The 16286-nt window shown below is 56.9% G+C and overlaps 1 protein-coding gene across 2 annotated transcripts in view; it reads right to left on the reverse strand.

The window, feature by feature from the left end:
- Positions 1 to 261: 261 nt before the first annotated feature.
- Positions 262 to 16286, reverse strand: part of KLHL25 (kelch like family member 25) — a 38376-nt gene continuing 22351 nt past the window's right edge. The window contains exons 2-3 of one of the 2 annotated variants that reach the window (XM_054451739.2): positions 9101 to 10905; positions 262 to 2074 (exon numbers count right to left, since the gene is read on the reverse strand). In XM_054451739.2, coding sequence (XP_054307714.1) covers positions 9125 to 10894 — 1770 coding nt within the window. In that variant the 5' untranslated portion in view covers positions 10895 to 10905 and the 3' untranslated portion in view covers positions 262 to 2074; positions 9101 to 9124. The remainder of the gene's footprint in view (positions 2075 to 9100; positions 10906 to 16286) is intronic. The other variant, XM_054451738.2, reaches the window with a different exon arrangement.

Below are 16286 nucleotides of genomic sequence, written 5' to 3' on the forward strand. Positions count from 1 at the left end.
CCGCGAAGCTGCCTCCTGGAGCCATTTCGCCCCTCTGAATGGCGCTCGGGTTATTTTCAGACAAAGGAGCATCAGCTGGAGGTTCTGCCTTTTCGAATGGATGGAATTACATTCCCGGCTTCTATTTACCAGAGTTTCCAGGAGAGAATCGCTCTCAGGAGGGGCAGACAGGATCAGGACTCTCCATGGAATCAACTTCATGGCTTCTAAAGCAACTTCAGGAGGCACAGGAATGGGGAGACCTCTTATCTGGGTGGGTTCCCCCTTCCCAGCTCATGAGAGGGGCAGATGCCAGCAGGCAGGCCTTGAGCCTTGGCTGGTGAGACAGGACCGAAGTCAGCCACCAGCAATGTCTCCAAGACTGATCCCAGCACAACAAGGCAGGCAAAGAATTTTCTCAACTCTTTTTATTAAGTTAGAAAACTGATAAAAGCAACACAACTTTCGGGGAAAGCACCATGGCACGTCCTTTGTGCTATGTGGTAAGTGTGCTTTATCTCAGTGAAGCAACCCCACCGGTCCAGGCGCCCTCCCTGCAGTCCCCGCAGCTGGGCTCCTGAGTGCGCCAGCAGAGCCATCCCCTGGGACCACAGCCAAGTGCCTTCGGGCAGCCGGCCTGACACAGGCGGGGCCTGCTGGGTCTATAGGGCCCAAGGAGCCCCATGCAGCCAGTGCCCCATGGCGGGCACGCATCAGTGGGTAAACCCTGCCCAAAGGTCCCACCCCCAAGAGGCCTCCAGGACCCGCACCAAGGCATGGGGAACACTCGGGGCTGCTTAAGTAACTGGTATGTGGCACAGCCCCCTCCGCGGCCCTAATCTTGAGCAAGCCAAACAGTGTTCACACTGCAGGTGCCTGGGAAGCCACAAGTTTGGACACCCTGCCCAGCCCCTGTCAGGGCACCAACACCCCTCCCTCTAAAATGGCGGCTTGGGAGTGAGCAAGAGGCATTACGATGGTCACTGACAGGTGCCAACCTCTCCATAGCCCAGGTGTCAGGGAGGTGCTGATGAGGGACCCCAGTGACTCAGGAGGTGACAGCAATGAACAAATGTTCAGCAGTTCTCTCGGGGCCATTCTTATCTTGGAGCTCAGGGAGCAAATGGGGGCCAAGACGCAAGATGGTGAGGACCCCGTCAGTCCTCCACACTGAGATGGATGCGGCCCTGGTGGGGTCTGCAGGGGACACCCTGGGGTCCCTCTACTGTCTCCAGCTCACAGCTGCTCCTTGTCTTGGAGGGCAGTGCGGTCTCCTGGGGAGAAGCCCCCAGTGCTGTTGGCAGGTGTGTGACATGGGGGTCACTGCTGCCTCTCAGGGTGGGCTCTGAGGAGGGGAGGGGAGAGGTGACCCCCAGGGCACTTGGAGCCTTGAGTTTGCTGCAGGCCCAGCTCCACTGAGTGGCCACTAGCAACTGTGTCTCCACTGGACCACAGCACTGAGCAAGGCCCTGAGTAGGTGGGCTGGGACTTACAGATTTGTGAAAGGGGCCCACAAACCTTGGAGGTCTGGGTGTCCTTTGCTAATAAGGCCTCATGGATGTCACTGAGGCCCCCCTGCAGTTTCTGCACCTTATAAAATCTGTCCTGGTCACCTTTCTGGTCTCAACCCCTGGGAACCTGGTTTCCCAGACCTGGGACACCATCTATAGATGGCAGTAGAGCCCCAGCAGGGCGGGCCAGGAGGGAAAGGATGTGTGGCAGTGCTGCAGCCCCGAAGCCCACCGGGGGCTCCTCCCTGCCCCTGCCTGCCCGGCCCCAGTCCAGGACCTGCCAAACAGGTGATCTCAAGGCTCTGCAAGTGTCCTTCTTCCCGACGCCAGGGTCAGTCCTGGTGGCAGTCCATGCCCCTCTGGGTGTGTCTTCCCACAAACCACTGCAAAGCTGAAGAGGCCCCCGGGGGCACAGATGCAAGAAATGCTTCTCTTCTCTTGCCTAAAGCTCAGAACAGCCCAAGGCTGCTGCTCCCCAGAGCTGGCGGGGCCCCTTCCACCTCTCGGAGTGCTGGCCCAGGGCCGGCTTAGCTCCCGCTGTGGCAGACAAGCCAAGGCCACGCTGTGACACTGAAGGCCGCGGTCTGTGGAGGGAGGAGAGGAAGAAAAAATCAATCAGTGGCCACATTGTTCTGTTCTGACCTGATCTGGAACAAAATGACAATGACACGGCTGCCCATGAGGCTCGGGCGTGAGAACGCCGGATCCACCATTTGCCGGCAGCGCAGTCTGGTGATTCAGGCACCCCAGACCTGCTTTCCCCACTGAGTGTGGCAGATGACTCAGGTGTCAACTTGATTGGATTCGGGGATACCCAGATGCCCGGGGACACATTACGTATTCTCAGTGCTGGAAGGGAAACCCAGGCGGCTTGGTACTTGATTCGAATGGCCGGGCCGCCCCAGTGAGTCTGTGCTTCCAGAGGCGACCAGCCTGAGAGCTGTGGCGCGGGTAGGGAAGATCTGCCCTTAGTGCGGGCGAGCACCATCGGACGGGCGGGGGCCCTGGTGGAATAAAAAGCTAAGGAAACGGGAACTCAGGTTTCTTTCTTCTGGAGCTAGGTTGCTCTTTTCCTGCCACCGGGCATCAGAGCTCCAGGTTCTCTGGCCTCTGGGACTTGCTGCCCACCACCCCACCCCCACCCCAGGCTCTTGGTTCTTTGTCCTTGGGCTGAGGTCTGTCCCCGGCTCTCCTGGTTCTGCAGCTTGCAGCCTATCATGGGACTTCTCAGCCTCTATCACCAAGTGAGCCAATTCCCCTAACAGAATAAGTTCCCTCTCACGTACCACTCCGAGGCCCTGAAAGGAAAAAGGTGAGCCCTCTCGCACAGCGGGGCACAGGCAGGCGGAGCGCTCTAGCAGCCCTGCGTGTTCATCCACTCCACGAGGCAAGGAGCCTCAGCAAAGCAGTGATTAATGGTGGCGCTGTCCGGGGTTTTCGGCTTTGGTTGTATTTAAGCTGTACGTGTTAGTTTTAATTGTGTGAGAACAAGAACATAAGGGGCTTTCTAGTTGTATGCTTGTGTGTATTAAGTAACGTTAGTAACATTTCAATTAAACACTGAAGCCAGCACTGAGGCTCCACGGGACTGTCCCCTTTAAGTGGGGTCACCTCTCCATCCCGCACAGTGCTGGGCCCTCTGCTCTCTGAAGGCTGCTTTGCAGGAATTCTGCCCTCCCCACGTGGGCAAGTTGTTTCCAGATACAGAGGCTGGGTTGGGCGACTGAGAAGGCCCCCAAATCCCTTCAAGCTCCTCACAAGTGAGAAGCTGGGGTCACAGGGGCCCTAACCATCCTGAGATGCTCTAAGACGGCAAACCTGAACCTCTGGGGCCTGGTTGCCAGGTCTAGGCCCCGTCCCAGCACGCCACATGCTGACATGTGGTCCCTTCAGGGCAAGGCCTCACTGCTACCTGGAACTAAACAGCCACGCTACCTACCTGGGGGTGTCCCCCAAGGCACCCTGAGTTGCTGAGAGGAATACAGATGACAGCTAAAGGCACAGGGGTTGGGGAGCCTTGGGGCCAGGCTCCTGTGTTCCCTCTCAGGCTGGGTCCCTTTAATTTTTGGCAGGTGCTCCCTGGGGCCTGGCTCCCTCATCTGTGAAATGGGCTAATCCTCCAGCTTGCAGAGTGGACAAGGGTCAGCGGCCACCCTGCACTTCCTGTGTGCAGCAGGCCTTGGCCAACGTGTATCCTGTGGGTTGTTGGTGTAGGGCCTGCCCCGCTAGACTCAGCCTGCCCCATTGAGGGTGGGATGGTGCTCTATCTCCCAGCCTGGCACAGGAACAAATGACTGCTGATGCCTGGATGGATGGACTCCATCCTGGGCACTCGCTTAGCCAGGCCCAACCCTCCAGGCTAGCAGAAACCCTCAGGCGTGTGCTCTGGGATTTCCCATCTGTAGCAACTTCTTTTAAGACAGGAGAGAATGTGCTGCACTGTCCCTCCTGCAGCAGTGACGGAGCCCACAGTGGATTAATGAGCTCGGCCCTTCCCAGAGCCAGGACTGGAGCCCTGCCCTGCACCCCAGTGGCTAGGCCCAGCAACGCCCGTGAAGAGAAGACAAGCTGTCGGCAGCTGGATGCCTGCCTTGCATTAGGCAGCCCCCCATGCTGGAGGCGGGTGGGAAAGAAGGGTTGGGGGTCTGCGCCTTAAAGGGCCTGGAGTAGGGGGTGCCCAGGGGAAAGAAAGAGAGAAAAGGAGAGAATGTTCACAGCAAGATCACCCTTAGTGGGTAACCGGGGGCCTCCTGCAGCCGCTGGCTGCTATCCCCAGGCTGTGGATCCAACCGCAACACTGGAGCAAGGGGCTGCCCTGGAGGTCGCTCAGGTTCCAGCTCAGCAATTCCCCGCTGCTTTTGGGCGGCTGCTGGCCAAGCCTGTGCTCTGTGCCAGGGGCACAGACGTGAGGATGCCCATGGCCAGCTCCCCAGAGGCGCCTGCAGGCAGGCAGCACACTCAAGGCTCAAGTCCTGCTCCAGCCCTGACTCGCCGTTCATGTGATGCAACTGTCTCACCTCTCAGAGTCCTAGTGGGCGCCCTCCAACAGCAGGACCTATGACAAACAGCTCTGGAGAATGACAGGGGACTCGATGCAGATGCTCACACCTATGAAGAGCTCCAACAGGTGGCCAGGACGGGGGAAAAAATGCTTGTGGACAAACAGGGGTGATGATCTGGGGTGCAGAGGCCACAGTGTAGAGGGGACCTCCTGGTGGCTCTTGCAGGATGGATGGAAAGGGGCCTCCAGGGACAGGAGCAGTTGGGCCCAGCATGGAGGCAGGAGACTCAGCCATGCTCGTGGGGACTAGCGAGAACTGGACTTCTCACCAGCACCCCTGGCCTGATCCCCGCTGCTGCCTGGGAGAGCAGGGTGGGAAGCCATCTCGGGCCCAGGCACTGCCAGAGGACACTCTAGGTGGCCGATGCACTGGTTGGGGCTGCGGGCAGCCAAGCTAGTGGGAAGTGCCATGGTCACCAGGGGCACCCACCGCGGAGGAGGTGGCAGGAGTGCTTTGTTTCCACCCTTCCTGGCCCCATCCTTGTCAAGGGCACCCCACCCAGCTCCCCGTGAGCCTTGTCTGGTTCCAGGGCTGGGCCCCTGCCACTCAGAGCCACAGCACAGGCCCCGGTCTGTGGCTGCCTGAGTTGGGGGCTCTCCTCTGGCTCAGCCCTGACAGCTCCACAGTGGCCGCCTGAGCAGCGAGAGCTCCGCTTGCAACCACTGTGGCTCCATTTCCTGGGGACCCGGGGAAGGCCAGGCATGCCCGGGCATCGGCTTCTGGGCTGCAGGCCCTTCTATGGAGAGCCCGGCTCACTCCCCGCCTTTGAAGAGAACTTAGACACTGAGCTGTCCAGGCAGAAGCTGGACAGGAGGAGCTTTGCAGAGCACGGGAACAACCCAGGGTCATAGTGACGGGACAGAAGCCACAGGACTGGGGCGGCCTCAGGCGGAGGAGGGGCTGCGCGGAGGGTCTCTGGATGGCTGCCAGGCCCATGAGAAGGAAGCAGCTGGAACGCAGGGCAATGGCAGAAGCTTAAGAGCAACCCGGACTCAGCGCAGCAGCCGAGGAAGCACATAGCCCAGAACGCCTTGGGGACATGGCTCTGGGATGACAGGGTCTGGAAGTAGCTTCCCCGTCAGATCTGGGACTGGCTCAGTCTTGTGTGTCCGCTTCCTCATCCCTAAATGGAGCTGATGACAGCAATCCCATTACAGACTGAGGAGAACTCCAGTGGGTACAGGGCAAGTGCCTGCCGAGGAACAGCAGTCATGGGTGGACAGGCCTTTCAGAGGGAGAGGCTAAGCAGGGACATCTAGAGGCCCTTGCAGCCCACAGCACCCCAAAACCATCATCATCAGCATCTCCCTGTCCTCCATCGCTACCCTTTTAAAGCTGCTTCTGAAACTGGCAATCATTTGATCTCTATCTATTCAAGTGCTATGAGTAATACGATTTCCACTCCCGTTGTCCAGATGGGGAAGCTGAGCCTCAGGGGAATCAAGTAGCCAGTCCAGGGTGAAGCAGCCAAAAAGTCACAGCCAAGACACCATGCATGCTCCCCTTCCAGGGTCCCAGGGATCAGAGCAATTCCTGGGAGAGTACATGGTTCACCAGGTCCAGCTGACAGGGCAGGGACAGGTGAGAGAGCGCCTCCGATCTGGAGGGTAGGCAGGGGGCAGCCTCTGGTCTGGAGGCTCAGACCAGAGATGGTCTTAGCTGCCTGAGGCCAGCAGCATGGGCCCCCTCACCCTGCCCAGTCCAGCTGGCCTGGGGTGGGAGGGGCCTCCATTTCCCACAGGTGACATTCCCCAGGTTTCTAAATGACCTAGAGGATAGCAACAGGGAATTAATGAGGAAATGCCAGTATCCTCTTGGAATCTCACTCCTCAGTGAATCAAGAAATTTGGCAGGTCTGATTTTTCTCCAAAGAGAGCAGATTAAAAAAAAAGAAGACGACCAGGTGCAGTGGCTCACACCTGGAATCCCAGCACTTTGGAAGGCCGAGGCGGGTGGATCACCTGAGGTCAGGAGTTTGAGACCAGCCTGGCCAACACGGTGAAACCCCATCTTTATACAAATATAAAAGTTAGCTGGGCGTGGTGGCAGGCACCTGTAATCCCAGCTACTCAGGAGGCTGAGGCAGGAGAATCACTTGAACCCAGGAGGCAGAGGTTGCAGTGAGCTGAGATCGTGACATTACACTCCAGCCTGGGGGAGAAGAGCGAGACTCTGTCTCAAAAAAAAAAAAAAAAAAAAAAAAGAAGAAAACAGATAAGCTGTAAAAGAAAAAAGCGAGCCAGATGCGGTGGCATACACCTGTAATCCCAGCTACTCAAGAGCCTGAGGAACGAGAATTGCTTGAACCTGGGAGGCAGAGGTTGCAGTAAGCCGAGATCATATCCTGCACTCCAGCCTGGGTGACAGAGCGAGACTGTCTCAAAAAATAAAAGAAAAAGAAAAAAGAAAAGCGGGGTTCCTATTCAGGCTGGCCTCTGTGAGCCCAAACACCCTGTGTTCACCAATTTGATGCTTATGCTTGGGCCCTCCTTGCCTGCCACCATGTCCCTTTAAGGGACTCGAAGGCTTGGCTGGGTCTGAGTTAGAGGCTGAGTCATCAGCTTCCATTGAGAAGCAATCCCAGCTAAGAATGACTGCCTTCACTGGGTAGAGCTTTCAGCATTTGTATCAGCAGCCGCTGGCTCACTGAGGAAATTAATTTTTCAGCTCGAGCCAGCTCCTGACAGGGTTCCTATGATCTGAAGCTGAGCCCACACACAGGGATCAGTGCCACCACCCAGCGCTGCAGGATCATGGGAAGTGGCTCGGCTCCCTCCGGCAGGACAGCTCATCTTCCACAGTCTCGTCCTGTGCTGGAGGCAGAGTACACCCAGGGATCTCCTGCCCCTATCCCAGGGGTGAGGGGCCCAGGAGAGCATGAGCCGGGAGAATGGCCAAGGGCTAGTGGCACGCACCCTGGCCTTTCCCAGGCCCTAAACACAGAGGGCGTGTTGGGCACAAAGCCCTTCTCTGGCATCTACCCCAGTACCCTGCCAGGCTGGCCGGGATACCCTCTCTCGTGGCAGGACCTCACGCCGATCCTGCCCCTATTTGCTGCGGGAAGACCCTGCCCCCAGCTCAGCTTCTCAGGAGATTAAACCAGCACCAGATGAGACGCTCCTCCCGCCTGTTCCTTCCCTTCACTGCAGGGTCTGCAGGGCCTGGCTCAAACTGCTCCCAGTGTCTCTGTCCCACCATCACCTGCCACAGAGTGCCTTCCGTGTCACCTGTTTTCATAGCGATTCCACACAATGACAGTGTGGCAGCAACCCACGGACACTCGCTCTGCAGGAAGCCCTGCTCCAAGGCCCTCAAGGATGACCTCACTTAAGCTAGATGCCTGCTGGCTTTGAGGAAGGACTTCTCCCCAACCCTTGCACGCTGGTGAGCACACAGCTGCCCCCAGGAGAAACAGGACTCAAACCAAGGCTGTCTGTTCCCACCATGCAGGCTTTGGTGTTTACAGTTAACAGTTTTTTGGGGGACTCCACCATTTAGACATGGATGTCATGCCTGGTTGGCAATCTTTTTTTTTTTTTTTTTGAGACGGAGTCTCTGTCGCCCAGGCTGGAGTGCAGTGGCATGATCTTGGCTCACTGCAGCCTCCGCCTCCCAGGTTCAACTGATCCTCCTACCTCAGCCTCCCAAGTAGCTGGGATTACAGGTGTGCACCACCATGCTTGGCTCATTTTTTGTATTTTTAGTAGGGATGGTGTTTCACCTGTTAGCCAGGATGGTCTCGATCTCCTGACCTCGTGATCTGCCCGCCTCGGCCTCCCAAAGTGCTGGGGTTACAGGCATGAGCCACTGCACCCGGTCAGGACTGACTTTCACGTTGCCCAGGCTGGTCTTGAACTGGGCTCAAGCCATCTGCCCACCTCAACCCTCCTAAAGTGCTGGGATTATAGGCATGAGCCACCATGCCCGGGCCTGGTTGGCAATCTTCATACCTATCATCACTCATCAGTGCCAGGAGAGTAACACTGTCCTGATTCCATGGGGAGAGGGCCATTCTCCTGGACTCCGCCTTAGTACATGTCTCTTCCCTTGGCTTATCTTAATCTGTATCTTTCCCCTGTAATAAACTGTAACTGTGAGCGTAACAGCCTTTGGTGACTTCTATAAGTCTTTCTGGCAAAATTGACCGACGGTGGTTTGGGAGGCCCCCTTTGTTGCACCTGGTGTCAAAAGTAAAAGCAGGCTGTGTGGAGACTGCACCCTCAGACTCTGCAGGTTGACCTGTGCTCCACACAGCACTGTCAAAAGGTCCCTGGTTGATTCTGAAGTGTAGCCATGTTTGGGAACCACCATGTTGGTCTAACTACGGTTACTGTCCCCATTTTGCAGACTGGTTCAATAATTTGCTCCAGGTTAACTGCAAATAGAAGGCACAGCCAGGAGTTGACTCCAGAGCACACCAGCCACCTGCTGCCCACCCAGACTTCCCTGGAAGACACGGTGACCTTCACCCAGAGTGGGAAGAGGTGGGACTGCATTCCCCCATGACCTTTCCAGACTCAGAGTGGCCGTGGGCTGCCAGGGACTCACCTGGCTGGGCTCGGCAGGTGCTCCTCACGCAGGCAGGTGCTTCCAGGTGCTGACAAAGGCCGTGGGGATAAGTGAGTAAGGCACCGTGGTGATGCAGTTCCATGTATCTGAAGTGGGGTCATAGCAGTCCAGAGTCTTACACCTCTGGGTCCCAAAGTAGCCCCCGACCACATAGAGCTTGTTGCCGGAAGCCAGGGCATGGCAGGACATGCGCTTGGCAGTCATGTCCCCAATCCGCGTCCACTGGTTGGTCTCACAGTCAAAGCGGTAGGCTGAGGCGGCCGTGAATTCCGTGTCACCTCCCATGATGAAGATCTGGCTGCCCAGGACGGCAGCAGCTGTGTACCGCCAAGGCTGGGGGCACTCGGCCTTGATCGTCCACCTGTTCTCCGAGGGGTCATAGCACTGGACCTTGGACACCATGTCCCGGTGGATGCTGGTTCCTCCGAAAACAAAGAGCTTCAGCTTGGCGCTCACCACCGCGGCATTGCTGACGCCGTCCCTCAAGGGGGCCACCATCATCCACTTGTTGGCCCCAGGGTCATATTTCTCCACTTGTTTCAGGGAGACAGAAGGTGAGGCTGGGAAGACCCCTGCCAGGGACGTGTGTCCCCCCACCACATAGAGGCAGTTCTCCAGCTCAGCTGAGCCATGGCCAAAGCGGGCAATCAGCATGGGCGCCGCCTTGGACCATTCTTCATGTACGGTGTCGTACACCCAGACGTCCTTGGAGACCCCGTTCTCGGAGCCCCTGCCCCCTGTCACATAGACCTTGCAGCCGATCGCTGAGGCGCTGAACTCCTTCCGGGGGCTGGGCAGGTCGGCCTTGGGGATGATCTCCTTGGCTTTGTGGTCCACCTGGTAGATCTTGTCACACATGAAGGTCTGGCCCCCCAGGATGAGTAGCGTGTGGCCCGCCTTGCGTGGCCGGGCACAGGGGCTGGTGACCACGCCGTCATTCTGCAGGATCCTGGTCTTGCAGCGCAGGGCCTCATCTATGATAAGCTTGGTGCGCTCGTCTGCCATGAGCAGGGCCTCGCTGGAGACGGCCTCCTGCAGGCAGTCGGACGGCAGCAAGGCCAGACGCACGCTGCGGAGGAGCTCGGGCAAGTGGACCTTCCGCGGCTCCAGGTCGTGCTTCACCCACTGGAGGATGGCCTCGAAGACCACCCGCTCGTCCTCGGTCTCCAGCTCATCACTCGAGATGAGGTCCAGCAGCGTGTCCTTGGACAGGCTGTTGAAGTCCTCGCTCTGCCTCACCGTCTCAAAGTGCACCAGGCACATGCGCCAGGAGAACTCGTACAGCCGGCGGCACTGGTGGGCGTCCGAAAGCAGCATCATGCCCAGGCAGTTGGAGGGGAAAAGGTTCTTCTCCAGGAACTCGGCGGCGGCGTCCCGCACGTCGTGGAACTGCAGCATGTCGCCTGCCTCCAGCAGTGACTCAGCGTTCTCCTCGTTGATGGCGATGCGTGAGGAGTAGGCAAAGTCCAGCAGCAGCTCCAGCACCTCCGGGTGCAGGTTGTCCTGGAAGTTGACAGCGTCGTCCCGGCTCTCCCGCAGGCCATGGCTGAACATGGCCTCAAAGTAGCGGCTAGAGGCGGCCAGCACGGCACGGTGACAGGGGAAGGCACGGTCGCCAGCCCAGAGCGTGACGTCGGTGAACATGCAGTGCTTGCGAAGCGTGTTGAGGTGGGCCAGCACACAGTCCGGGTGGGAGGCCTTGTGGAAGAGGGTGACGTTCATGGACCCCGTGCTGCTCCGCGACTTGCGGGTCTCATGGACACTGACCGACATGGTGCGCCAGCCTGTGGGGGAACAAGCCCACAGGTCAGAGGAGCCCCTCCTGTCCATCTGCCCTCTCAGGGCTCACTCTTCAGCACAGGCCCCCTTGCCCCCTCCCACCCACTCTCTGCTCACCTCTGCTAAACCAAGCCCCTCTCCCGCAACCACGTCGCCAAGGACAACACAGGCAAGAGTGGCTGGGTCTCACCCTGCCCTGCAGAAACTGGTTTTGTTCTCAGGGTATGGGCCAGCTCTGGGACAAACATCTTTGGCCCGCAGATGAGCCACCCCCTACACAAGCTCCAGTTGAGGCTGCCTCCCATGGTTAAGAGAACACGCAAACAGGGTTCCTGACTCAGGCAGTGCTAAGTAACTGGTGCCTTTGACCACATTCCACGCTCATGACAGTCCTCTGCAGAAGCTTCTCTTGTAAGTCCCATTTTAGAGCTAGGGAAGCCACAGCTCAGAGAGGCAAAGAAACTACCCAAACCGCCACAGCCAGGATTCTCACATGGGCTGTCCGGCTCTGGAGCCTGATCTCTGCTCAAGGTGACTAATCCCTGCAGGGTTTGCTGTGGACGCCCAAGCGGAGCCTCACGTACCCACTTCCCTGCTCCCAGCAGGCTCTGCCCTGGGCTGGGCTCCAAGTGGTACTGGCTAGACATCCCCCTTGCCTTGGAACAAGAGCTGTCATCAAGGCCCCAGTGCTCAGTGGAGACATGTTCCCTGAATCCAGGTGTCTCCACAGGGCTCTTCACCTAGCTGCGGCAAGTGATGGCCTGGAGGTGGGGCCGCCAGTGACTCACCCTCGAGACCAAGGCAGAGGCCCAAGATGACAGCAGGACATGCCGAACCCTAACGGAAGTGATCCAGATTTGCCTCAGCCAAAGCGGAGAAACATGCAGCCAGAGCTTCCCACGTCCCCCAGTTGACTCCAGGATCCTGGGCCAATGCGACACCTCCCCTGCCTCCCTTGTCTGCCCTTCTCCACCAGGCCTGGGGACCTGGCGCTCAGAGTGATGGAGTGATGGCCAAGAAACAGGTTCAGTGCTTGCTTGATCTAGGGGAATTCCAAAGCACTGTCATTAATGTCCAGTGAATGGCATTACCCAAGGCCCCAGTTCAGTACTGTGAACTCAAGGCTCAGCCAATATGCAGCAAAACTCATATACCTAGAGAAAACACGGCCAACACCTTTGAGGCCATCTCGAAGACCACAGCTACCTGCCCCCCTGACCTGTGGAAGGAGACTGTATTCACCAAGTTTCCCAATCAGGAATTCACTGACCACCTTGTCAAGACCCTCACCAGAGTCTCCATGCAGAGGACCCAGGCTCCAGCTATGGCTACAACAGGCTTGTTACACAAGAAAAATAAAGTGAATTAAGCCCGAAAAAAAAAAAAGAAAAGAAAAGAAAAGAAAACATGGCCAAAAAGCAAACTGCATTCCAGTATCTTGACCCCCTAAAAACCTGTGCTGCTGTCTTCCTGCTGGTAATGGGGCCAAGAAAAACAAAAAACCCTAAACAACAAAGTTTCTCATTCTTAATTTTCAAAAGTATGTAACTCTCCTGCCGCCTCCCACTCCAAGTCAATTTTCTACTTCGGTAATAATCTGGTAAAGGTAGGAAACGATTTCATGCTTCAGTGAGATTGTAAATGAGTGTCCGACTACATGGCTCTCTCTTGCTCACTCCTCCTCTGGCAAACAGGCAGAGAAGCCACAAACTGACGAGATTAGAGCTAGCAAGGTCCCTGCTTTTGGGCTTAGGCAGAGAGGGCACAGGAGCTGGAACGGCCTTGCTGCTTAGACCCCCAAGCTCCAGGTAGACTGTACACCAAGGACCTGCCTAAGACACTGCTGTCCAAACCTGTAGCCCACAGGCCACAGGGCTCCGAGGCTATATGAGGTTAGCCCTTCTAGGGGTTGGGGCGAGAGCACTGGACGCAGGTCCAGGCTGTATCCTGGCTCCACCTCCATCCTGTACCCCACTATTATTTTCTCGAAAAGTGAGATCCCCATCCTACTCAGGCCTCCACAACTCATTTGTTGGCAACTATTTCCTGAGCGCATCCTCGAAGCTGGGCCCTCAGATGCAGTGGCATGGAGCCTGAGAGGCTGCACTGACCTGGTCTGAGGGAAGCTTTGCAAACAGCTTGGCCTGTGACTGATCGGAATTGCCCAATCTGAATTCCAGACCCTGTGACATTTCCCCAAATCTTGCTGTGATTGCTAAACTCTCACTCCAGTTTCCTCACTCCAGACCACCCCCTTGGTGATCAGACAATTTCCCAAACGTGGCTCTGTCCCCTCCTGCCCCACCCCACAGTGTCAGGACATTTTAAGAGTCATTTGTTGCCTCTGGTCTGCAGACCGTGCTCGGGGAAACATGGAGAGCCAAGGACCAGGAAGAATTCTAGTTCAAACCCTGGGACTCCTAAGCCCAAGCCCTCTCCACTGAGGTCACGTTCAAGGGCCCTGATGCTGAGGTTTGGCTTCAGTTCCACTATCAACACACCTGTGCTTCCAAGGACCTCCCTGCTCTAGAATCCCTAGGCACCTCACCACACCTGCCCCCTGCCCCACCCTGGCCCTGCCAGCGGGGAGGCTGGTTCTGAGCTTGGGCTGAACAGCAGCTTGAATGCTTGGGCTTGGACACTCCAAGTGTCGGGCGAGCCCCTGTGGGATTCTTCTTACAGACAGCCCCAGCTGGAATCCCAGCTCCTCACTTAGTAACTACGGCCCTGGAACCAACACACCTAGAACTAACTCCACTCTAGGGCACTGTGTTAATTGGGCTGCCTGTGAGGGTACCCAGGCAGAGACTCCCTTTGGAGGGGGTTATGGGCAGGACAAAGCAAGACTCAAAAGACCGAGAAAGCCAAAAAGCAGGGCAAATTGAAACAGAGCAGCCACAATGGTCCAGAGAAGGAGGCAGAGCAGTGACCTCTCCAAGCCAACAGTGAGCGGCAACCCAGGGTCCCAGAGCTGACAGATATCCTGCCAAAGTCGGCGCCAAGAATGCCTGCCTGCTGACGCAGATGCTGGCAACTCACATACATACCCAGGCAGGTTCCCACCCCCGTAGACAGCCGCCAGCCTGGGGCACCTCTGTGCCAAGGGCAGAAGCACCTGCCTAGTTGTTTCCCCGGTTTGTCCCATCTCCTTCTGGGCAGCGCCTGCCCCTGAGCCAATCTTCCACTGATGGCAGCCACTCACTCACCGACTCAGCCTGATCCCAAGTGAGGCACTGGAGCCCCACTTTACAGGCAAGGATGCTGAGGCCTACACAGCTTCTGGGCATGTTATTTGTGTACTGTCTCCCCAACTGCACAGGAGGCCCAGAAAGGCAGGGACCATGTATGGGGCTCACTGATGTGACCTCAACACCCAGGACAGATACCAGCACAGAGGTCACTTGACTTGATGGCATGGACCCGTCCATCTCTTCCTATGCCCATGATGAAGCCCTGAGACACAGCATACGAAACTCATTCACATCAACTCCACCATGACTACCAGCCCAGCCACTTTCAAGACCCAGAGGAGAGGAAGGCCGAGGCAGTGGTGAATGCTGCCCAGGCAGCTGCGACACCTGACATGTGGTAGACACGTGTCATTTTACTCGCACCAGCACAATGCCGCCTCCTCCTCACACTCACACCCTGACTGTTCTCTGGGAACCACCTGCCTCCAGGCAGCTCAGCGGATGGGATCCCGGGATGGGCACTGGGCCCCGGGTGCTGCACATCACTGGGCCCTGGGGATCAGGTGGGGAGTGGATGCGTGCCAGGCCTGGCTGATCAGCTAGTGTCATCCTCCCAACCGCTGTGATGGGGCCTACACCCAGGACAGACCAGTGGGACTCTATACTAAGACGTTCACTGGAACTTTGAGGAACGAAGCAGGCCCTTTCCCTAGGACTGCTGACCGGACTGTACCAGGGCTGGAAGTGGGAAGGGGTGACAGCCGTGTTGCCACCTACCCAAGATGGAAGCCTGCGCAGAGGGCCAAGTGGAGCCCTGTGGTCCTCTGGTCCGCCCCCTTTTGCTGAGGCCTGTCACTTAAGGACTCACAGGGTCATCAGTGACCTGAATTGGTGATCAGGGGCTGCTTGTCTCAGTAAGGAGTCTTAGCTGTATGTGCCTCCACCCCTTCCATCCAGCACCCAGAAGAATGGTTGTGTGTGATTATTTTCAGTTGCTCAAGATATATGTGTTCAGTACCAGTGACGTACCCAGCCTCATAGCAGGGCCTGGGGATGCAAAAGCAGCCTAAGCCAGAGGCTCCCAGTGGCGGGGGGTGGGGAGCATGTGAGAGGGCCCAAAAGCAGGCCCCGGGAAGCCTCCCTGTGCCCACGGCTCGCGTCTTTGGGGCCATAATCAATCAGACACTCTCACTCTGCACATATCACAGAATTGTTCTGATGACCTAAGCGTCGTCCTGAGCTTTGATGGATTTAAGGCACATAGTGTAACTACAATGCCACAAACCAGCAACTCTTTCTTCACCCTGCTACGAGGGGTGGATCCACCTTGGACAGCGCTGCTCTCCAGGCAATCCTTACCTACAGACTCAGCTAAAATGTACCAGGTAACAATGTGCCCAGCATCCTTCTCCAGGACATCTTTGGAAAGATAAATGCACGAAGAAACAAACTAGCCAAGGGGTGAGACTTTCTGAAGAAAACTTGCCACACTCACAGAAGATTCCAGTGACCGAAAGCGAAAGGCCTATCCTGAGAGAAATAGAACCCAGATGCCATCAAAGCTGCTTTTTCCATGTCAGTCTCAGGAAGACCTGACTTAGTATGGCTGCAGCACTAACCCCTTCACACCCGCCTCCACTAACCAAGAGTTAGCAAGCCTCAAAACGAGGGTGTCAGCTCCATCATTCTTCACTAGAGGATGGGGAAACGAGAGAGGCACAGGGCTCAGCCCGCATAGTCCCCAGGCATGAACAGCTCAAATTATCTCCGGAGCTTAGGGCCACGGCCAATCCATATGGCCCCTGGTACAAACTGAAAACCCCTCCCCACTCCCACAGTGCGATTCTTTTTTCTTTTCTTTTTTGAGACGGAGTCTTGCTCTGTCTCCCAGGCTGGAGTGCAATGGTGCGATCTCAGCTCACTGCAACCTCCGACTCCCAGGTTCAAGCAATTCTCCTGCCTCAGCCTCCCGAGTAGCTGGGATTACAGGCGCCCGCCACCACACCTGGCTAATTTTTGTATTTTTACTAGAGACGAGGTTTCACCATGTTGGCCAGGCTGGTCTCGAACTCCTGACCTCAGGTGATCCGCCTGTCTTAGCCTCCCAAAGTGCTGGGATTACAGGCATGAGCCACCGCGCCTGGCCAGGGTGATTATTTTCGGTTTGCCAGTGTACCTGCAGTGTACCAGTCTCT

This window comes from Pongo pygmaeus, chromosome 16 (genome assembly GCF_028885625.2).
Source record: "Pongo pygmaeus isolate AG05252 chromosome 16, NHGRI_mPonPyg2-v2.0_pri, whole genome shotgun sequence".
Classification (NCBI taxonomy): domain Eukaryota; kingdom Metazoa; phylum Chordata; class Mammalia; order Primates; family Hominidae; genus Pongo; species Pongo pygmaeus.